The sequence below is a fragment of the Lepeophtheirus salmonis genome, chromosome 7 (assembly GCF_016086655.4).
Source record: "Lepeophtheirus salmonis chromosome 7, UVic_Lsal_1.4, whole genome shotgun sequence".
Taxonomy (NCBI): domain Eukaryota; kingdom Metazoa; phylum Arthropoda; class Copepoda; order Siphonostomatoida; family Caligidae; genus Lepeophtheirus; species Lepeophtheirus salmonis.
The window spans coordinates 18554695-18579798 of record NC_052137.2 but is presented as its reverse complement, the minus strand read 5'-3'; the positions used below and the strand labels follow the sequence as shown (position 1 = coordinate 18579798).

Below are 25104 nucleotides of genomic sequence, written 5' to 3'. Positions count from 1 at the left end.
AGTTCATTGTTTAAGCCTCTCATCATGACAAACATCAAAAATATTATCGTTAAGTGAAAATGCTTTAATAGAACATAAATTAATGACTATTTGCACCTTATAAAGTCGTATAAATTAAACAATACACAAATAAAGTAGGTCAATTCAAGGAGTACGTTATTTATAAATAACGTACTTCTTAGTCTATTCAACAGCTTGCTCAAAAAATATCGGAACATTTTTAATAATATATTCAACACAGAGATTGAGACTTCCTACATACATGTATTTGAATCATTTTTAGAAATTGAATATTGCTATTTTTGTAGCAGATGTTTTGATCCGAACTTGAGATTCAGTAATTTATTCATGGCTGTTGATAACAACAACTGTTTTACTATTTATTAGTTCAAGTCTCATGTATCACGTAACCTGTCATCATTAATTTCGTACAATATTTGATGAAATGACTGAATTATTCTATGATTTTCAATATAATATACAGCCTGTGTGTTGATACTTGAGTAATTGAGGTTGAAGTGATTGTATTGGAGCATTGTTAAATTGAATGTAATTGTAGAAGAAGATTATATATTCTTCACAAAATATCAATGGTGACTTTTTTTATAGTAGATTTTATGTTTAATTATACAGAGAATTGATATTTAATATATCATTTATGTTTTAACTTGTGTGTTAGGGGCTACTTATACACAGTGTAGGAGCATGCTCTCCTATTTCCAGAAGGTGATAAAACAAGTTTTATAAATTAGATAAGTTATACTTATTTTCATAATAATTCGAGGAGGGCTGCGGAGTCGGTAAATAAAATGTCCGACTCTTACACCAAATGTTATTGTCTATATTAGTAATATTGAGTCATTAGAGTGTATACTGAATTAAATGCTATCGGTATTTATTACTTTATTGTATTAAATAATTGTATTTAGAATATAATGTATTTAAGATGATAAACAATTGAAATGGATCAAATGCTATTGTTAATTCATTCACAAGTTTTTAAACATATTTTATGGACTCGTAACCAAGAAACAGCAATACACACAACCTCTCATTATAACTTCACACTGATGACATTGACTATTTACAAGACTAAGTAATGAACTAGCATGCTAATGGCTATGCTCTATACAATATAATAATTTAGACTTTAGAGATGTTCGAGATTATTAATTGTATAAAGATGTTAGAGTACGTTTGAAATGTGTTAAGCAAACGTATAAATGAGTTAATTTTCAAATTTCATAAATTAATAGTACTTAATACTTTAATTTATAACCATTTAGAGAAAGAAAAAAAAAACTTTACAAACACTCAATGTAAGCTTTATCTTATAAATAAGTTTCATTTACATAAATTATAATAATTTTTGTAGCTGGAGTAATAGTCGTTACGAATTTTTTGACTTCACGGCTCTGACTAGTAGACATTAAATGGGTTTTTTTTAAAACGTTTTGAAAATAATTAACTTTAAATAACTTTTCATTGAGAATTCATAGAGGGATAGTTATGTAATACAAAATAAATATATATATAATTTATTGACAACATATATTATTTTATAGTTGTGAATGAATGGTTGATTAAATAGTTCGTTTTGGGAACTCTACAAAGATCTTAAAAATGTTTAATTTCACGGAATTAATCTGTTTCTAATTACTTGATTTAGACTAAATACACCAATCTAGAATCTTTGCATTCCAACTTATTTGATGGGAGCCATTTTAAATCTCTAATATCAATATCAATAGAGTTATTTGCGTTAAAAGAATGTAGCAAATTTCAAATTATGAAAACGAATAGAAAAATTCGTTTTTGTATATTATAAATTGAAGCTAATAATTAATTTTCATAAATTGCACCCATCAGAACTCAAAAATTAAATTGCAATTATTTAAATTATACAGAATATTATGTCAACACATTTTTAGAAAATATTTATTTTCAATGACTTCGGCACGTTCCTTACTACACCAATCCGTGATAAAGACTGATATATTTACAAGAAAACTTAAGAATGAAACCATGCCGACCTCACGATTACTTCTGCAGCCGGATTTCCACGTATGAAAAGGAAAGAATTGATGGTGCTACCCCTAGTGATGTGCCGGTCCTTATTTATTCGATCCAGTCCAGTTATATAGGCCCTTCACTGACAAGCCTAGGATTGCTTATATCAATATAAGTAGTTTATAAAGGAAAATAAGATGTATGAAATATGAAAATAATTATTATTTCATTATAATAGAAATATTATTCTGTTAATTTGTTGTAAAAATAAAGACAAACACCCTCACGTCACTTGGGATCCATTTTATCTTCTTTAAGGACCGACAAGTGGGACTGGACTAAATGGGACCCCGGTCCTTCTAAAGACCGACACAACACTAGCAATACCCTGTATATAAATTAATACAGTTCATACCTTAACATCTTTTAATGAGTAGAATAAGACTATAAAAATTCATTTAATTTAATTCTTCATTACTATCAACGAGTTAAAAGTTGACAATATCATATTCTATCTCTAATAAAACTATTATTTTTGTTCATATTGAGTGTGTTGAGTTGCTAAGAGTATAATTATTCTGTGTTGGAAAATAAATGCACACATTACCTCATACATGACCTGGTTTCCCAAATATGTATTTATTTTCTTAGTATGACAGTAATTCTAAAAATGTTTAAAGCACAGTAACAAGACTGTTTGCAAGGACACATCCGCTTCAGAGGAGTGATCCTGTAACCAAACAGATAAACAGAGGAGACTATTAGTTTTTCTGTTAGTTTTTATAAACACAATACATTTATGAACGGATGTTCTCCAGGCTTGGTTCTTTTTTACGTTTTTTTTTTCACAAAAAAATTGTTTACGTGCTGATTCGTTCATTTTTTTAATAAACGAGGCAACGAACACACTATCAATTGTTATCCAAATTTAGTTAGAAAGTGTTAGATTATTTATAATAGGGGTCATATCAGGATCGATACGAGTCTCTTACATTAAGTAAGAAGTTCTAAACGATAGTTAAATTTCTTAAGTATCTTAATTTGAAATCAAAGGCTTTAATACCCTCAAATATGTCTATAAAAGATTAGTATATAAACAATATGCATATATGAAGTAAAAAAATAAATTCTGTTTGTTTTCCTTATTTTGGTTCAAGTTTGTTTTTATGTTGCCACATCACATATCTGAATTAGTGTCAAGATATACTTAAGTGTACATCTTTTACCGATTTGTGTATGATCTAATCATATTCTCGAATAAAATATATATTATGTTGCAATGTTTGAAATAATGTATAGGTAATATGCAATTACTATTCAAATTACTCACTCCCCAAAACTGACTACTACGATATTGTTTTAGTAAATTTCAATAAATATTTCTTTTGATATTTTGTATTAGAACAATCACATCAGACTTTTTTATCCAAACGCAATTTTTACCTACTAACAAAAGGGTGAAAGAAACATTTAAGAAATATACATGATTGGATAGCAAAACGTGGACACTTAATTAATTTTAATTTTCTTATTAATATAGGAAGGTTTAGTGATTTTGACATTCTAATTCAACTATCCTTTGTACATTAACAAACTATAATAAAGTTTGTCATTCCGTCATCATGAGTGAGTAAAAAGCCAAAAGGCAGAGTGTCTCAGATCTCTTAAGATACTGAAGTGACGAGAAATATCGGCATTGTGAAGTGCTCCAGGAGTCTGGTCTTCAAGGTGGCCAAAATGAAGAGTGATGGAGAAGACATATCCAGGAAAGCAGGAAGTGAAGGGCACAATTTAAAGAAGGATACAGAGTTCCTGTCCACCTTGGAGAAGGAGATCAAGGAGGACTCGCCAAATCGATGAATCGCTTCGCCAACGACTTGTCCTGGCTATAGGGTCATCAAGAGGGCACGTGAATAGAGACTTGGGATTGCCCACACACATGAAGACCCCACACCTCCTTCTGACAGAGGCCATGAAAGCCAGAACCTCTGGAGTCTACATTTTACTGCCCAATAGAAAGTCTTCTGGTATTTTCTTATTCTCAACTTCTAGTTTTATCGGCGAATTTATTACTGATTAAAATATGAAAAAAATGTTTTTAAAAAATAATCAAATTTTAGTTTATTTTCTTTTCAAAAATAACTTTTGGGGAAATCTTTAAGGCCAATGAGGGAGGGTATAGTACATATTCAGATACCTAAAAAAAAGGATTAACGACCTTCTCAAATCTTAAAGCAAGGTGAAAAAATGCGGAAACATATCAAAATAGAAAAATGTCTATTTTTGATAAGTTCTAATGTATATTAGAAACACACAGAATTGAAGTCTTAATAGATATTAATTAATATAAAAATAATATTATATTCTAAGTATCATAAGATTTGGATGAGTTGAATTAGCTTTTAGGCATTTATATTTTCATGTTTTTTTTAATTTAATAGCATGACTAATATCCCATTTTTTTAATTAAGCCACTTTATGTAAAATTGTTAAAATTATAAACTGCCCTTTTTAAATTAATATATCGTAGAGTAAGAGATTTAAATCATAAGAGTCAAATCATGATAACAGCTACACGGAAAATACAGAGAATATGGTATTTAAAAAAATCATATCAATTTTTCAAGAAATTACTGAGGTGGGAAAAAATTATCGTGGATATATCAATATATTATTGTTTTTTCTTTGAAATTGTTTACCCCTGTCGATAAGTTCTTTGTCTTTCATTTAATTGGCCTAAAAATTAGGCTGTATTTTATTGTCGGCTGTAAATTTTTCTCCTTCATTCCTTCCTAGAAGTGCTCTATGCATTGATTAGTTAAATTCAAATAAGATAACTATTTTGTGAATCACAATCCGTTGGAAGTTGTAAACCTCTGATGGAGGAAAGGTTGCAAAATACAAATACAGGTAACTACGTCGAACATATAGATATTTGTAACTAATTAGAAAGTCATTAATATATAAACAAGTAAAAAGAGATTAAATGAATGATTAGGGTGTTTTTTTTAAATCGTATCAATTTTTCAAAATGTTACTACGGAAAAAATAATTTAATATTGATTTTTTTTTAGTTTTCTTCCAAAAAGTTAGTTCTTTTTATTTCATTTTTTTTTAAATAAACACAGTAAGATATTAATTCATTAATGTGATAATGACTACGTTCATTAAAAAATACTCAAGAAGTAAATATATTACTTATTACTGGTTTAATAAAAAAATGTTTTTTCCTTGACTACAGATCACACAACGGAATTGGAGCACGAAATCTGGTAATCAAGATATTTAAAGAGATAAAATTTCATTTTAATTTCTCAGGGGTCGACAACCTTTTAGATAATAACATTTTCTAACAATATTTTTGTAAAGAGTTAATTTGTTTGTACTATATAATATTAAAAATATGTTCTTTAGCCAGTTGGCCTCTGATGTCATAGATGTTAAAGACAAATGTGACAAAAAGAAAAGCCAACGGTGGACAGGACAGGAGAAGCTGTACACCCCTCCCCTATTTTTTTTTTTTTTTTTTTTTTTTTGATCAAAAAAATTTAATATTTTGATAAAAAATGTGGATTTTTGAATTTTTTTCCCGAAAAATGTAATTTTTCATTCATTTAAAAAAAATAATATACCTTAAAAAATATAAATAGAATCCTGCGGATGCCTCTGAAAGTACATGATGGGTAATGCCCTCGTGATTTATTGGGCGACTACCATGAATTTTGAATCAGCGGTTCTAACGGTGGGACGAGTCAACTGTTAAAGTATACTCATAATGAAATGACTCAATTAATTAATGATATCAATTACTTGCAAATAATGAATGAGTAAAAAAGAAAACAGAACTATTCACAACCCGTTCTTCCTTTTTTAATCGATAATATGTGTCCCATCCTTTTGGTTAATTCTCCATAAATTTATCTATTTGATTGAAATGACAAAGTGAATTCTGCAAGGGGAAGAAAAAAAATGCATACGTCATGAGGGAAAATGATAAACTAACGTAATCTGTGAAATCATACGTGGGAATATTTTTTACATAGGTAAGCAATTCACTAGTTGATTTATAACTTCGTGTTAACCAATCCTAGTCTCCCCTACTCAAGGACATAGCACACAAATAAATATGTTATGAAATAAACTCTAGCTTATTTAAAAGGTATTTTTAATGTACATAAATCCGCTTACATCCACTATGGAAATGAAAATATAATCCCAAAATATAAATAACAAATAAATTGTATTAAAAAGGAATACCAACCAATTCCCCATTAAACTATGAAGATGGATTCTTCTTCAATTATTCTTATCTCCACAGTCAGACACGGGGAATTACTCACACGCATTCTGTGTTGGTTAGTAAAGTGTTACCTTGTAATATATTTATGAAATATGATTTATTACCTTACCAAGTACCGAATAAAAAAATAGTATTACTCTAATTAAAAAATGTAACTATACTAGCGGTTGTACCCGGTATGACACGGAGTTATTTGTTAAACTATAGCACAAAGTTTTCCAAAATCGTAAAGAGCTTCTAATCTGTTGCCTCGATGCATCGAGGCCGTTATTGCATGTGAAGGAGGATAAAAAATGTACAAAAAAACAGTATTTAAACATATTAATAACTGATTTTGAAAGTTATATTCTTGATTCCATAAAAATTACGTTTATCGAGAATTACATGGACGGGGATTTTAAATTCGGTACAAGTTTAGAACTCAATATCTTGGCAACCCTAAGATCTATGTTTATGAAAGTTTGCTTGAGAGACTCAGCTGACAAAACTGCATATGAAAAAGTACGCAATTTTTGAGATGTCTTCGAATACAACCCCCGTGTGGCAAGTATTGTGTGCCTCCGTACCGGCCACATGCTCAAAAAGATGATTGAGTTTACGAAGCTGCCGAAATCAACTGCTTACAATGTTGCCAAGGCTTTCAAGGAGGCTGATGGGAGATGAAACGTGCATGGAAGAGTCATCATCGTTCTGAGAGCAAAAAACGCACTTCAGAATTCTTGAAGGATTCTTTGACAAGGGGCAAAAGATCCCCAAGGACGTCTACCTGGATATCCTAAGGATTGTGTACATTCCTTGGATGTAACGTGTGGCTTCTAGAAGGTCATATGTCTTACAGCAAGATGGTCTCACACTTCCCATCATGTCCGAAATTGATGTTGAGACAGTTATAACATGTTTTGGGTAAAGGAAAATAGGCCTCTTAGCTTGATATTATCAGATCTAAACCCCTTAAACTACTATGTGTAGTCTTGATACTTCAAGTTTTGCGTCTCTTCTCTGTTAATGTACACTTGAATATGTATTTTTGATATTTTTTCAACACACATCCTTATCTCAGAATGACTGGTAACAAATAGTATTTTAATGTAAAAGGAAGGAAAATCAACTCATTTTAAAGTCGTATCAAAATACAAATACCTTTTTATAGGCAAACCATTTGATATCAAATGTGATTTCCTCAGAGCCTACGTAAGTATGAATACCTACACATAAATCAAATTTGAGAATATATTTTAAATGAATGCGGCAAACCGCAAAGATGTAATAAAAAATAAATAAAGAACAAAACATGATTCTTTTTACCACGACAAGGTTACTTTTAAAAATGCATAGTTGTTACTTATACTAAATTTAATTATAGCTCCTGCCTTGCTTTGTCAAAATTAAGGATGATTTAGCCTTGAAATATACAATAACAATTATTGGTCATTATTTACTTTACTGTTATAAGGTATAAAAATACTCTGATATAAAGCAATGCATAATTTAATAGCAATAGCATGGATATTGTATAATACAAAAAAAATATAATGACGATGAAAAATAAGGCCTTATGAATGGCATGAATACTTCTCATTAACCCACATTTGCGGTAACAATTGAAGGACTAGGTAGACCATGAAAAGGTCTTGGTTAATAATTATAACACATAGTTACCTTTATTGAATATTGAAAACTTTTGTCCAAAAAGAAACAAGAAAAAAACGCTTATAATTATTTGATCCCAATTTTCCTCAAATATGGAATAATCTATTTAGCAAAGCAATGCTTCTCTCTTTGTTTGTTGATGAGTCATTTTGAACAACGAGTAAGTAAGTAGATATGGCTCAGCATCTCATCTACATTAATTAATCAAATAAAAAAGTAGTGCCTATATAAAATGTAAAAATATGAATGAGACTTTAGATGAGGCTTAGCAACACGCATATGTAACCAAAGCTCAGCGCGTCATATTAAAAAAAAGAAGATTAAGTACATATTTTTATTATTAAAATAAAGTTTGTCTGTCTTTTCTTCCGTTCTTTACGCCAAAAACCAGTTGGTTGATGTAAGCCAATTCTTACGTATTACTGAATTATTATTCAATTAGCGGGAGTACCCAGAATACCTCCAGAGTAAATAATTGACAATAAATCGACCAACTTTGTAAAACAAATCTACCCAACAAGTCCACTGTGTTACATTCAGTTTTTCATGAGTGCAGTAACAAGTAGCCACCTTTTACTAAGAAGTTTTCTACTCAAGAAGGAAAGATTCAGATTTTTTTTAAATTGTGAGTAGCCAAGGAGTACTTTAGTTTCTAGAACACTCACTTTGACTACTCACTTTCGTTGCTGAAACTTATTTAAAGTCACATTTTCCGCTCATGGCGTATGTTGTTCTTTCTTTCGCAGAATTCACCTTGTTTTAATTATGTTCAAGGGTGAATTCATGGAGATTATATAGTTAGATATACATTAATATTAAAGAATACTCGATGCCCATGGTGGTCAAAAAAATTGTCTCTAATACAACTACTTAATACAAATATTGAGCACTTGATCAACGTTTCGCCACTTGGTTTATAGTTTTGTGTATATTAACAACTAATTCGAATCAAGCCAATTACAGCACAAAACACTGATAAGATGTGAGAAATAAGTAGACAATCAAAAGCTGACCACAACATACAGAGTAAATATTTGTGTTAGTGAGGTAACGATGTGATAACAGTATTTAAGAAACAAACAAGAAGAATAAAATGATTTAAATATTGGTCTACTTATAAAAATATAATTACAAGGTATTTATTTGTCAGCTGTCTACTTCTTCCCAATTTATTAGAATTATACACGTCGATAGGTTGAATTAGCTATTGTTAAGCAACAAACAATTCCTAACAATTATTTTATAATATTTCCAAAGTTGGGAGGAATTCCCTAACCAATACCAACTGATTTTGTGTCTTTCCCCCGGTTTATTTCCTGGTGAAAGGTTGCGTGATTCAATAAAGGTATCAAATGATAAATAAAGATCGAAAAAATCGGTTAACGAATTAAAAACCATAGAATTTCGCTCTAGGGTCTAAAATCGCGGTCTGAACCGAAATATCGCACTGCATCATGCTAGAAAAAATCACATTGGGTCAAATCGAACATAAATTCGGACTCGGAACACGTCGCAACACTACTATGTATGTACAATGTATACAATATTTAACAAACGATAAAATGCAAGTATATATATTTATATACATAGAATACACATAAAACGGAAATACACAAACGTACACTTAATTAGCTCTTATTCATCTGTAAACAACTATGATTAAAGAATAATTCAACAGTTGGCCCACAAATAACTTATTTTGGTCCTTATTTTAGGGTTCTTATGGATGAAAGGTTGTGATATAGAAAAAAGATAACGGTGTGATGGATTTCAAAATATTATTCTTGAAATATTTCTTTTGTATCCGCTTTGGTTATAATCCAATTAGACAGCAAAAATTATAATAAAGCTGGACTTTTATAATATTATTTATCATTCTTCGATTACAAGAGATTAAAAGTGGTTTCATAATTTTTGGAGTGGTCATATGGATACAAATAACGCTGAACGTTCTGGACGCCCTGTTGAGGTTGCTACTATTATGAAGATCAATTGCCTTTGTAACGTATACAAATGATAAGATTTAAAGCTATGTGATTTTAACTTTTAATATATCCAGAGTAGGTTGATTCTTGTACTTACCAAAATCCATATCTTTATTTTCATTATCTCACTACCCTCTCAATCCGTTCTAATAGTGAACCCTATATTTCTGTCCTAAAAATGGTAACATTTGAGCAATAAACAGAGGTGGACGCCCTTATCTATTATACTTTTAACTAAAGTTGTAAGTTTCTCAACATTTACTAACGTTGTCAGTTTTATATTAAAAATTATATATATTACTACCAAAAAGAGAAGAGTGTACCAAAAATGTGTTTTTTTCTTGTAGATAAAATAGTTTTAACAAAATAAATATTATATAATTTAATTGATACTTTAATACGGTATGAATGAAACTACACAATCAGTGAAGATATTGGCAGGGAGGCATACAATATGTACTGAAGGGCTTATATAAATAAAAGAAACCGATAATGATTGTGGTAATCCATACAATTTGGAGAAAGGTTTGAGCACAGAACAGGTTAGGTGTCGTGGCGTTAATAAGATCAGCAGTAAGCGGCCGTGAGAGGAAGGAAATGAACACAAAATCCAGTCTGTATATAGCAAGAATATACAAGTTGTAATTACTCGATCCTGAATTCCACTCCGAGTTTAACAATGACTTACACTTATAACTCATTTTTATTCACCGTCTTTCATGAGCCCATGTACTAGTTATTCCCTTATACTAAGATGCTCTGTCTTCTAAAATTATAACAACTTTGAAAAATAAAATATTCCGGCTCAGATTACCAACTAGAAAAAGGCGCTCTCACTTACTAGAACATATTTTATCCAACTCTAAGTACAAGTAGTAAAACAATAACCCTTTATATAAACAATTTAATCTCAAAGTGGCCGCCTTTAGCATCTATACTGGCCTTGATTGCAGGCCACTTAGGCCTTGCATGTATTATTCTTGTATTTCTACGATATGTCCGTCCACTCCTTCTCTACGGCAGCCTTGGAGCATCCACATTCACTTGGGAAGTGACCCAAGCCTTCCTCTCGATTGAGCCCCAGATCCAAGAGGGTTACAGTATGGTGAGGACGGAGGCAACATTGACCAGGGCCAGAAATTTCCCAAGTGATGTACACACTACTTATGATTCTTCATTTCCCAGCTTCCTTTCAAGGCTCTTGATGTCGTATTTCAGCTTTTTGATCTCGGTTGATAGACCCTGAGAGTAGGAAGCGATTCGAGATATCTCGTCATAACGTATTCTCTCGTAAAGAAGGACTGATACGCGATTTTTTTAGTCTCTATCTTGTCCTTGGTCTGATTAAGAAATTTTTTCACATATAGTTGTTTATTTTAACAGTTAATAACAGAGGGAAAATATCGGTAAAATCGTCTTTCTCGAGGCCCCAGCCTGCTCCCAGATGGCCTTCTGAGACAATCCCTCGCTGAGGAGCGCTGCGATCTCAATCCTGTTCAGAAACTGTGTGCCCATGGTGCCGACTAAAACAATGTTTTTCTTAACATTCGACAGCTTATTATGTGTTCTACAACATTATTCATCGGAACAAACCAAAAAATGTATATTAGCCTCTACAAATTTGCATAATATAAATGAGTAAATAATAATTGTTGGCCCGGTACAGAGTCCCACAAAACAACTTCCTGTTTCCAAAAAACAATAAAACAAGTTTTATACAGTACCCAAAAGTATGCTTGACCTATCAATATTTGTCATTTCTAAATCGGAAATCTTTAACAATTATTTTTAATTTTCTTTTTAGTAATGTTTTTGATAAATAAATATTATTTATTGACAAAAAATATCAACTTCAAATTAAAAATATTTTAGTATGCCTTGAAAACCATTTTCGCTTGTTTCAAAAGTATTCAGACAACTCAAAAAATGTAAAAATAACGAACTTATTTTCTGGTTTCCTTTATTATGGTAAAGTCTGGAAAGATTATGAGTTATGAGATGGTGATGATACTTTGGACAGATGATTTTGGAATGGAAAACTTGATGAAAATATACTTGTAGTCCATTGCCATAATCAAGGTGTCAGCTACAAACACATTTTCATCAAGTTTTCCATTCCAAAATCCTCTTTCCAAAGTATCCTCACCAAATTCAAAAGAACTGGCTTTGTCAAGAATCTTCCTTGATATGCTAAGAAGTCCAAGCTGAGCTCAACACAAATGAGATATGTAGTCCGAGAGGTTGCCAAGAATAAAAACTCCTCAAGAGTAGGTACATAAATACCAGGCTGAAGTATGCCAATGACCACAAAGATGAACTCAACTTCTGGTTCACTGCGGTGTGGTCAGATGAGACAAAGATGTAGTTGTTTCGCCACAACCAGCATCGGCACATTTGTATACAGAAGGGCCAAGCCTTCAACCCCAAAAATAATATTCTAACAGTGAAACACGGTGGTGAAAGCATAATGATTTGGCTTGTTTTTCTGCCGATGGAACTGGAGAACTTCACAAAATTGATGGCACTATGTAAAAGGAAGAATACGTCGAGATTCTTGAAATGAATCTGCATCAATCCACAAAGAAGCTTAAGCTTAGTTGGTTCTAGTAAGACAATGACCCAAAGAACACATCGAAAAAAGTTCAAGAATGACTCAATAGGCATAAGGAAGGTTAAGGTCATAAACTGACCAGCCCAAAATCCTGACCTTAAGCCTTTTGAGAATCTATGGACTAAACCAAAAAAAGCAGTGTGGAAAAGAAATCGAAAAATCTTACCTTTGGTAAGGACTTATCTTAAGCTGATTCACTATTTGAAGATAGCCAGATTCCGTGTCATAAAGTATTAAGTGATTTAGCTATTTAGGTATGAATACTTATGGAACTCTAAAAAGGATATTTTGTTAATTCACTCCAAAAAATGAATAAATTTTTATAATTTTTTTAGGAAAGAGTAGTTTTTGATTGGCAAGGGATATTCTAAATGAGTTTGTAGATCCCAACATGAGCATCTAACTATGTTTTCTTGGCATTTTTGTGAAGGTAAGAATAATTTTGGGGTCAATTGTATGTCAGTAAAGTTTTTTTTCTGTTTGATAATGATACAACGTATTTAAAGTTTTTTATACGCCGTTTTGAAAATCATATCAGATAGGTGACATCTCCCATTGTTGAATAAACCGAACTTCGCTATTTGATAACTAGAGATAACTTTTTTTTTATCTCTCTAAAAATTACTTTTCAAAGAGAGGTTTTAGAAGAATAGTTATGGAATATACAAAAGGATACATAATTTAATTAGAAGTATATCTTATTTTATAGTTCTGGACAATAAGTTGATTTAGTAATTAGTTATTGGCGATTCGACAAAGGTCTTAAAAATGTTTGTTTTACGAAATAAGTCAAGTTCTAATTACCAAATTTTGAGAAACCGCGCCCATTTAAATAATATGCATGACACCGGGGATTTAACTCTCCTTAGCATTATTATTTGTGGAGGTATTCGCATTCAAAAATTTAGCAAATTATGAAAATGTATCTAAAAAATTGGAATAAATAAAGATTATAAAGAAATCTTTGTTTTTTACCCAAGAGGAAATCCTATTAGAAAGCCCTTATTTTAATAAATGAAATATATATTAATATATTTACTGATATAGTTGCGTATAAGCGAACATACATATGATTGCTAATGAAACATTAAACTAGGGTTGATTCATTAATACTAAATAATATAAATGACTATTGATTTTTACGTATGGTTCTTTGTTAATAGTTGATGTGAATAGTCTTCAAATATCATATATACATTTGTCGAAGTTAAAATAAAGGGAAAAGAAAAAAAGTAAGAGGTATTCTTGATACTGGATATAATTTTATTAAATATTTAGACATTTAAATATACAGAAATGGAAGTGCATGGTACATGTATTGGCTTTCGGTCTGAGACCGATATGATTTTTAGTGGACCGAACCAATTCCATCCTTAAAAGAAGTTCTGTCTTGCTTCTTCTCAAAGAAAAAATCAGATTGATTGGTCACATTTTAAATTCTGTCTAGACTAGTGATGGGATGATTCATTACGATGGAAGAATCGGGAAATCCTCTTATGAACTGTTCGGTCCTTAAGAATGAAAGAATAATTAGAGTTTCAGAAGAAAAAAATAAATTTTTGAAGCACTTTAGTTACTCATATACTTCCAAAATTTATTTTTTGTAGAATTTTCTGTCCTCCAAGCAAGGTTAATTTTAAATCACAAAACCTCTTGATTTTGATATGAATAATTGTTGAGGTTTGAAGATTACAATATGTAAAATCCTTAAAAATGCATAGTCTATTGGTCCGTTCCAAACTTTATATTTATAAAATCTGGAAAGATGTGGTAACTTGCCTGTACATCAAATATTTGTAAGTAATACACAACAGGGAGCACTATATAAATTGCAAACCTCAGACATTCATACATACAGATAAACTTTTCTTTACTAATAATAAGACCAATGTCAGTTTTAACTAATTATTACCTCCCTAAGTTATGAAAAAAAAAGTATGAAATATTTCTCATATATCCTTCTAAATTTATGACTTTAGTATTATAATTTTATGAAATGTCGTAGTAAATAATTTATGATCAAAATATACACGAAAACTGAGAAGAAACAAACTGAACACAAACTGAACCTTAACAAAAATAAAACTCAATTTTAACCATCCGCCAACCTACCAGTGTACTCATTACGCTCTAACCAGTGATTGTTTTAAGTAAAGATGTAAAATAGTTGAAAAGATAACTAGCAAAGTTACAAATAATGTCGGAATTGGATGTAGAATAGGACATCAGAAAACAAAAGAATATATATTATCCACAAGATGGTGTGACAGACAGTAAGTAGTTAGTTGTTTTAAAAAAAGGCGTATGATGAAATAATTTCTACAACTCCCGCTAAGTAAGTAGCATACAATTTTATTTTATATTGTATAATATTCTCATTAATGGAGTAGCATTATTTTGCGGACTCCCTATCACTTTGTTTACTTTGAATGGGTACCAGAATCGGCAATGGGATTTTTTTTTTAATTGCCCATCACTAGTTTAGACTAATTCTATGAACGAATTGTTGATGACGTCATGTGTATTTTAAAATTATGAAAATAGACAAGCAATGACGTCATATGAACTTAAATGTGACACATTAGTATAACTCATAACAGATGAACTGAAAAGTCCTGTGTTTCACAAATAATTAGTCCGGGACTTTTCATCCCATATAAGGAGTGGGGGAAAAATAGTTTCGTTCCATAAATTGAGAACGAGAAAATTGGTCTATAGATTGAGATCAAAAAAATCAGTCCCGGATTTGAAAAATATTTAATTTCAGTTCTATGAACTGGACCGAAATATGGGAAAAAATCAGATAGAATAATGACAGGACCGAACGGAAAAAATGTCGGTATTGCACCGAGTCTCAACATTAATTCTTATGAAACTATCTTATCATCTTAGTGTTTAATTTGAGATTTTACTCCAATTCGAAAAAAGGTTGGCTTTGCTAAAGCCAACAATTATCTAGAAATTACTTTTAACTCACCAGAAAAATTTTGTTTTTTAAAAGAAAATTCGACTTTACTTGAACTCGAAAAGATTTTAAGTGTAGAACGATGAATCAAATATTTAGTATCACTATTCAAATAGACAGCACATGTGTTCATTTCTTATTGAAAAGGAGTAAGGGCATTTGGAAATTTCAAAAATTTGAACTCAACTGAACTCGAAACTTTTGGCTCAAATCCAACACCATAAAATATGGATTTGAAGATCCCATCTTTTTGTCTTTCCAGAACTTATCAAATCGGTTTTTCTTCTTCTTCTATCAAATGATAACTGGATTCATAACATATTTTGAAAACGTAATTCTTTTAATTATTATAAGAACTATTATGACGTTTATAAAGAAAGTCTAAAATTGCGCATTCAAGCAATTATAAGAAATGTCATAATAATACTTGGCCGTCATCTTGTGAGTTCTTAAAACTTGCATATTTTATTACGTTGTATTTTTGTAATTATTAAGAAAGGATTTATCATTGCTAAGAAAAAAAAAATTAATACACACTAAATACTTTTTTGACAAAAAAAAACTTTTTCGTATACTTTTAGTGATGTGTATAGAATGTTTTTAAAAAAACAGTTGGAATTTTAAGGTGCTCATTCTTTTGTAGGTTTAGGTTTATGAGGTGAGTTTTGGAAAATAAGCCTTTGCGAGTGGCATATCTGCAATCATCATAGTTTTTGAATTAAATTGCTTCGTCATCGTATCTTCTTTTCTTATCTAGCATTAATGTTCTTTTTAATCCTTTTTAGTACAAACATGAAATAAACTCAAACATTAATTTCTTCAACTTTACTGTAAGGTAAAATTATTACTCAAATTTTCACTTATTTAAACTGTTCTTAACCCATTAAGATGAGGACAAAGACAGTGAGAACAAATGAGTTTGAAATAGATAGCAACCTAGCCATTGATAAAAAAAGGACCACATTGACAGTAAAAGGCTTGGTCTGAAAGTTTAACGATTGGTCCAATAATAAGAGAGAATAATATGGCGCCTAAAATTATGTCTGGTTCAGTAAATTTCCAATATAACTCAAATAAACGGGCTAGTGTTCGAATTAATAAGCTGCGTTCACTACTTTATATTAATATGTGTGGGATGAGTCATGATACCCAATAATTTAAGCTATAGTTTAAAACCTTTATTTGAATAAAAGACTTATAGCGTGCTAAAATTAAATCGTTACATTAACTAAAAACCTTTTATTGTCACTGAGACCAAATTATTCGGAGGATTTGCAAAAAAAAATTGACTTGTATTGTGCATATGAAAAATGAAAAAGAGCTCATTTGATGTATATATTCACCTCCAGAATCAATCACAGCCTGCATTTGGGACAGGAAGGAGGAGAAGGATTGAAGATACAGTCCCTTGGCATGTTGGTCATTGTATCATTGATGGAAGAAATCAGAGAGTATTTGATGGCATGAAATGTTCAATTTATTTTTGATTCAAAGTAGCCCCAGAAAATATAATCTATCGAAGTCAGACCCAGACTCATGGGCTGGCCATATTTACCTTCAAATATAGTTATAGCAATGTTCACTCTGCCACTCTAGCAACCTGTCTGAGACAGAACTAGATACTGTGTCTTGTTGCTAGACCCAAGGCCGATCTCCAGCAATTTGTTGGATCCAAGGCAGTACAATTTTTTACAAAAAATTAACAGAAATCATTGTCACGGCCTAACGCCGTTCCTCCTTCTCAATCTTCAAATTCAAATCTTCTTTATAACTGGAGCAGCTGTCGCGATGATACCTAAAACTTAACTAAAGTTTCTTGATACCATAACGTCTCTGCCAAGAAAAAAGAAACGCAGTCAGACAGCTGTATCATAACAAATAAAACGTCGCACACAAGCGCCAATTTCATCTTAACACCCTTTCGAATATAGTCTGTTAATTTATAATTATTTTATTGGGACAATCAAAATTTAGGTCCATTAAATGCAATTTGGGAGAACGTAATATTAATATGAATCATTTATTGACATAAATTAAGTATAATTTGGCGAAGAATCAACAGTCAATTTTGATAAAAGTATTTGTAACTTGCTTTTGTGTTGACGGGCCAAAACTACAACTATATTCTAGCACGATTTAGCTACATATATTATTATTAAAGACCAACGATACAACTACCTACAATATACGGGGAAAATACAAACATGGAATAATATGTCAACAAATTGAACAAATGCCTCAAACGGAAGCAGGTAATTAGATAATCGATAAGGAGCTAAATGATTATGTTTTGAATGTTAGGACTCAATGTTGATATTTTGGGGGTTACAAGTAAGTATAACCATAAAAGAGGGCGTTTAGTAACTATACAATCATAAGTAAACATATGTAAGTGTACAAAAGAAGCAAATACTTTTTCTTCTTCAAATACAGGAACTGGAGCTTTAGAATTACATATCGTGAACCTGGAGGAAAAACTCTCATAAATATGCTGTATAATTAGTGTTGTGTCGTTCCTTATTTAGGACTGCAGTCACGTCCAGTTCCGTCCTTCGTATCAGTCCAAAAACTTAAACAGGCATACCCTTGATGACGCCGCATAACTTTATTTAATCAGTTCTTGTACACTGAAAGTCTGCAGGAACGATCCTAAGACTGGACTGGATCGAATAATTGAGGACTGACACAACACTGTGTATAACTAATTTTTGAGTATGCCCTGAGTATCTTAGAACTGTGTGACTTCTTTATCTATGAGTTGTATAAAATAAGACCTGCCGATATGTAAAATAAAAATAACCGAAAAATAATATGGTTACCTCGACCACCGAAGTGAGAATGTATTTTCAAGTGGAGAAATGACGTCATCAGAATGCTCCAGAATGCGGGGAAGGTTTCAAATTAGTAAAATTTGTGAAAATTTTGAATGAACATTTTTTATTTTTTTTAAATTGCCAAATAACTTTGGGAAAAAAATTTTTGTTTTAAATTTTAGAGTTACAATTTTTCAGAAGAGACTGAGTTTGAACGAATAACAATTTAAAAAAAAAAGGAATTGATTTTTTTTCTGGAAAATTAAGACATAACATTTTTTTTAGACAAGAACATTGTTAGTAGATATACAAAGTTGTACAAAACGCTTTTCCGACTAATGTTAGACTTCCACCACGCTTTTTAATAGTGATGTCAAAGCGTATTTACTATTACTATTAATCATATAATTTATAGAATTATATTGTGCTAATATACCGTTATTATTCTCTATGACGTCAAAATCTATTTCCCAGCAGCCGGTACGGTACTTCAAATTGAAAATTCGAGCAAGCCCGATTACATTGTGGTCTAACCTTGTATTTCTATTAACCTTGGGAAAGAGTAATTTTTTTATTGGTGAAAGCTAAAATAATCACACTAAAGTGGGGTAAGGGTAATGAGCCCTTGCCACAATTGGTTCCGGGACCGCTGATCCTGATGTTTAAAAACTATTAGGGGGAAGAGCAGCTTAGCTCTCATTACGTTTTATTAGATTTGCCGCCAGCAGCCGTGAGAGGAAAAAAATAAATACAAATCAATACAAATCCCACTCCATATTGGCAGGAATCACTACGATGTAGATCCTGAATTCTACTCTGAGTCCAAGAAGGACTCACATTTAAAACTCCCCAACCAATTTTCATTGTTACTCTCAGTCATTCATGAGCACTAGTGTTGAGACTCAGTCCAGCAAAGAATTTGTTTTCGGTTAGGTCTTAAGTGAGTTTTTCTAGACCGATTAGGGCCGATATTAAATATCTTTTAAATTTTCTTTATAATAATACTAATCTTCAATAAATAAATAAAAATGATAATTATTCATACATAAAATAAAAGTGAAAATTTTCCAATTGACATAGCTGTTGAATAACTTAGTGTTTTAGGCTTTGTACTAGAGCTCCTTAGTCCCTCCCCCCTCCTTGTAGAGCTTAACTGACTGAAAACTAGTTCATAGGAACCCTAATTGATATAAATGCAATACATTTTACATTCAAAAAACACAATTAGGCGGAATATCTTAAAAATAACTGTGAACGATTAATTAAAAATAAACTTTGCATGTCTTACCGAATAATTAAATCGATTGTTGTATGCACGATCATTCGCAATTATATCTCGTTGTGATTCTGAAAATAAAAATAAAGGTAATTAATTACTTATGTATAAAACGCAAAAGATTGATTAATCAAATTAAAATAGTCGATAAATGAAATCTCTTTAATGTATTATCAGATTAGGCATGTGGTCGGATAACTTTTTTGACGTTATCCCAAAAGAAATTGTAGTAAAATTAATTAACCCTAAACTAGTGGATTTAGGTTTATTTCATTTAACACTAGGAAGTAAAAGCCCTTCTTTATGTCATGGAAACTCCTCCCATTATCCCATAAAATGTCTTTATTTCCCCCTTTTGGGTAATTTACCCCTGTTCCCCCGAGTACTGGATTCGACTATCCTTATTATAAAAGTAATGATGATTAACCCCAGGATATGATTTTAATAACATCACTGACAAACTCTTATAAAATAATATACAAATATCTATATAGAGCAGTTTCACCTACGTCATAAATTGCATTACAATTATAGACGAATCAAGGGATTTGAAATTAAAATGTTTACTTCATAAAATGTACAAACAACATTGCAAAAAATATTGATGAAGGCTCCCTAAATTGCTTTAAAAGCAGCTCCTTATTTTCATTGAATACTACTTGATACAAACGATAAACACTGATACTTGAACTAAATCAAAGTAATATCTAATTAAAAATCCTTAAAAGTGAGTAGATTTGCATAATTTTTAATTTTTTTTGATCAATTATGGACGAAATAAGTAGGATAATTAGAGAAAAATATCCTATTCCTTTCGTTGTAAAAATTAATTTGTATATACAATATGGAAATAAGATATTATAACGACGTAGTAACATATATTTAACACATATTAGGATCTGATAATACTAGGCAATAGAGTGATAGATTTTTGCTAAAGGGTAAAGGATTAAGTCATTTCATTTCTTGGCCCCACTTTGGAATCCAATGATTCACTTATGTTCGTTTATGTTCATAAAAAGGGTTTATTGTTATCCAACTAGATTGTTTAGGCCTCCGAAATGGCCTACATTAACAATGCTGAATGATTTCAAATATGTATGTGCTTATATTTGATATGCGAGCATCCAATCCTGAGAAAATACGAATTGAACGGTTGAAAAACCATGTTACTTTCAGGGATTGTGTTTTCAAAGGAATAACAACACCTTGGGTTTCAATTGTTTTTACGCCAAAGAAACTCATTTGAAGCGTCAATAATAATATACGTATAATGTATTCTGTATTAATACATTTTGTTTGATCGAATTTCCTCCAAAATTCACTCCTCTGTTACGTCATCAAAATAGCCAATAAACAAAAGCAAATTATCGATTCACCTTGGGTTTCATTTAGAAAAGAGTATTTGGATTTGTCTTCAATGTTGTTGAGGATTCATCCGCGTTAAAGTACTACTAGATTTTTTGTTCTTTGACATGTTTAATTGATTAATTAATTCTTTGTAATAGATGTAATTGTTCTTATGTTATAGCATGATAATGATAGACAATAGAAGCAGTTTATCTAAAATGATGTAATATCCTGTTGAATAAAGAAATAGTTCCATTCTTATAATATTATAAAAATTTCCCCGATAAAAAAATCTTATGTCATAGCCAGGCGGCCTCAGATTATCGTTTCTTTGCTTCTTTTCCTTATAGCAAATTCAATTAGTACTATGGGAGTCCTTATTTATTTGGTTTACTCTAGTCTTAGAACTGTCGGTCCTTAAGACGTTCGGTTATTAGCACTGTTAGTACTAGAAATGATTAACCAAAGATGAAATAAAGTTAAGAGATGTCATCTAGGACCAAACTTTATATTTTTTAAGGACTGAGACTGAACTGCAGGCCTCAATAAGGACCGAGGCATCACTAAGTACATAGAAGTATGTTTATACACAAATTTCAAACATTGCGTCAAAGAAATACATACATTCATGTAGAGCATTTAAAAAGTATAAATATCGTAATGACGTGCTTTACAAGATATTTTGTTGTATTAATGCCTTAAAAAATATTAGCATTATATCAAGAAAAAATGAATTAAATATGTACCACGTACATATGTGCAGTAGAAAAAATAATACAATATTCGGCGTTTGATAATATATATCTTACCAGTCAAGTCAAAAGCAAGCTAGAATTACTTTTGTCAAAATGGAGTGTTGATTGCATTTATATTTTTCGACGAATTATCGTCTATTTTGATCAACAAATTATTAGTGTTTACACTTTGAGAACGCTGTAAATTGCACTTACAGTAATTAAAATTGATTATCACAATAAAAGAATGATGAACTGACAGATTTGATTTGAAAGGGCCCTATCTTGGTCAATACAAGTTCTTGTAGCAAACAAAGCCTTTCAACTATAATTAAAATTCTGAGGTATGAAAATACAAATTTGAATACAAATCCTATGATTGACTCATGTACAAGTTGCACAAGCTATTTATGGATACACTTTGGCACACTCTCTTGGGCAAACAGAGGTATTGAGGCAGTAGATTTTTTTTTTGATTTTTTTTGTTAGATAGCTTCAAGTTTGTACCAGTTTGTAAAAACTGGAATCAATGGCAGTATTTATTATCCTTAATATTTGGAAAAGGCACGGAGCCCTCTATGGAATCCGTGCCAAAAACGTCAAAATACAAATTGCTCGAACTTTGGAACTAAGTGAGAAGATCGTATGCAAGATTGGGTGGGAATTTGAGGCCTATAAAGGACTCGGCTCCTCTACCACACCACCAAAAAAGTATCAAATGGTTCAAAGAAAATTTTGACGACTTCATCTTCCCGGATTTTTGGCTTTCAAACTAGCCAGATCTGAATCCGATGCACTTTTTTATGTGGGACGCGATCAAATAAAAAACAAACCGAATCTGCTGCAAAACCAAAGACAAACTTATAAGCCTGATCTAGAAGGAATCCCAAGATTTTCCAAGGGACTAAGTCGTAATGGCCACCTCACACTTTCGTCCTCGTATAGTGAAAATAATTGAGGGTGGAATTGTTTTTATGAAATAAAACCATTCAGAATCCATCAAGCTTTCAGAATAGTTTGTTTTTTTAATCGGATAACTTGTTGGAGAGAGAATAGCGTTCGAAAAAAATCCTTTTCGCGGCACAGACAGCCTGCGCACCACATTGACTTGTTCTATATATGAACTAAAATAATCAATTAGTATTTCATCCTTTTTTGATTTTTGTTCAAGTTTATTTTTATGTTGACGGCTTTTAAGATATTTAATTTGGGTTCATATCTAACCCGTACACCTCGTAAATATATATGTCAACACAGAAGCACACTAACTTTCAGACAAAGAAAGTTGCATCGTTTGATTTTTTCGGTTTCTATAAATATGTAGACTAATTTCTTTCCCCACTCCTGAGTTATGAGTAATGTTGTATCAGTCCTTATTTATTAGGTATATCCAGTCATAGGACCGGTCTTAAAGACCCTCAGTCCTTCAGACTATTAGTACTAGAACTCATAAAAAAATTAAGTTGAGTGACGTCATCAAGGATAGGGAGAAACGAAGTTGAAAGTTATCTTTTTGCCTCTGTTTGTTTGTTAGTCACTAATTACGAATCTAATTTGATCTAACTTTGTACAAAGATTATATTTGGTCACAGAGAGACGCCATTAAACTTTGGGAGGTCAAAGTAGCACATAAGGTAAAAAATGCATAATCGACCTTACCTTTGTAAAAAAAATTCAGATACATAACTCAATTTGATTTTAGACGGAGGTTTGGGGCTCTACTGAGTACACATTCTAGTTCTATTTGAATTTATTATATGAATCATTTTAAAAAGAATATACACTAAAGATAGGCGAGAATGCTTAATTCCGAGGTAGAAGTTAACACCACCACCACCACCATGACCAATTAAATAATGAACAGGAAAAGAAGAAAGAGCAAATGCAAATACCGTTTTCCTTTTTTTAAATTTTTAAACGACGTATTTTCGTCACAAACATATCAACTCTACTCACCATTAATAGACAGCTAATTATTAATACAGAGCATATTATTGGGGGATAAGACCCCCGGTCCCCCTCCGGTAATTACGGCCCTGACAATACAAATGTTCAATTTACATCTTACCTTTTATAGCACAAATGCATCGAATAATGAATCTAAAGAGCTTGGATATTTTACTATTAACGTGTTTCACTTCATTTACATCAGATGGAGCAACAGCATTATTAAACATAGTCAGACACACACAGGATGTGTGCCTCTAGTCATACAAAGCCTCTATAAGGAGGAAATAGGTACTCAACTAAACACTAAACACATAATAAAGAAAAATATTTGGCACTTTTATTAATAAGTATATCAAAGGAATGGTTGTTGATAGCTGTCACGGAAACTAACTAAAATCCGAGGATATAAATAGTATTTTTATAGTCATATTATATCCGCATGTCAATGGAAGAGAAGGTGTACTAGAACTGTAGGGAGAGAAAGTTGTTCACTGTTTTTGCTATAAATAAAGCTGGACTGAAGTTGTAGCTTGTGGGGGTGGTGTACTTAATAGCATGAGCAGCCCTCAAATATTATGGAAGGAAGGGAGCGAAGGAAACAAAACGAAAAAACCACTTGTTATCCACGTAAACAAACTCTCAAAATGATATATATACTACATATACCAACTATTCGAATTATCGATTAAACATTTAACCCATTCATATGTCACAGAAGAAGAAGGCTCTGTCAAACAACAAGGGGTTACTCTAACTAAGGTCCACTTATTATAGTCCCCATTAATTGCTTGTCTCAGAGAAGAACCATCCTTCCTCTCTCAAAGAAACTCCTCTACTATCGTGTCTAATAATCTTTTTAAAGATCAAAAATTAATTTTATTAATAACAGATGAGAAATCAGCATCCTCCCCCTAACTGTTCCTTTTAATAAGAAAAGAGGCTTAAGGACCGAATTGCGTGATAATAAATCTCATTATGTCCTCCCCCTCCTACATAATGTTAAAAAGAAGAGACTCTCCAGAATCATGAGGGATGTGACTAGTGTTGTGTCGGTCTTTATTAAGGACTGGAGTCCAATCCTTCAACAATGTAAAATCGATCCCTCGAAACGTCATTGAGTGCTGTATTTTTTTTATTTTTTTTGTTAATTATTACGTTATAAAATAAAGGATGTTTAATTAACAGTTATGCTAATCCGGAGCATTTTGGACATTAAAAAAGAACGAAAATGAACATGGGGGAAATAATGTTTTGAAGCAGAGCAACTTAGCTTGCATAACGTTTCATAAAATCAATCAACTCTGACAAGGTGGGAGAAAAAGAAATAAACTAGAACATAGGAAAGAATTAATTTGATGTTAATCCTCAATTCCATCCCAACAAGGACTCACTCCTATAACCCCCTAACTAATCATCAAGGTTACAACTCTTCATCTTTCATGAGCAAACATTCATATTAA

General features: G+C 31.4%; 1 protein-coding gene across 11 annotated transcripts in view; it reads right to left on the bottom strand.

The window, feature by feature from the left end:
- ATP8B (ATPase phospholipid transporting 8B) overlaps window positions 1-25104 on the bottom strand; it is a 150828-nt gene that overhangs the window by 52920 nt on the left and 72804 nt on the right. For all 11 annotated transcript variants that reach the window (XM_071890086.1, XM_071890088.1, XM_071890085.1 and 8 more), the window contains one exon: window positions 19623-19681. In XM_071890086.1, the coding sequence (XP_071746187.1) occupies window positions 19623-19681 (59 nt within the window). The remainder of the gene's footprint in view (window positions 1-19622; window positions 19682-25104) is intronic.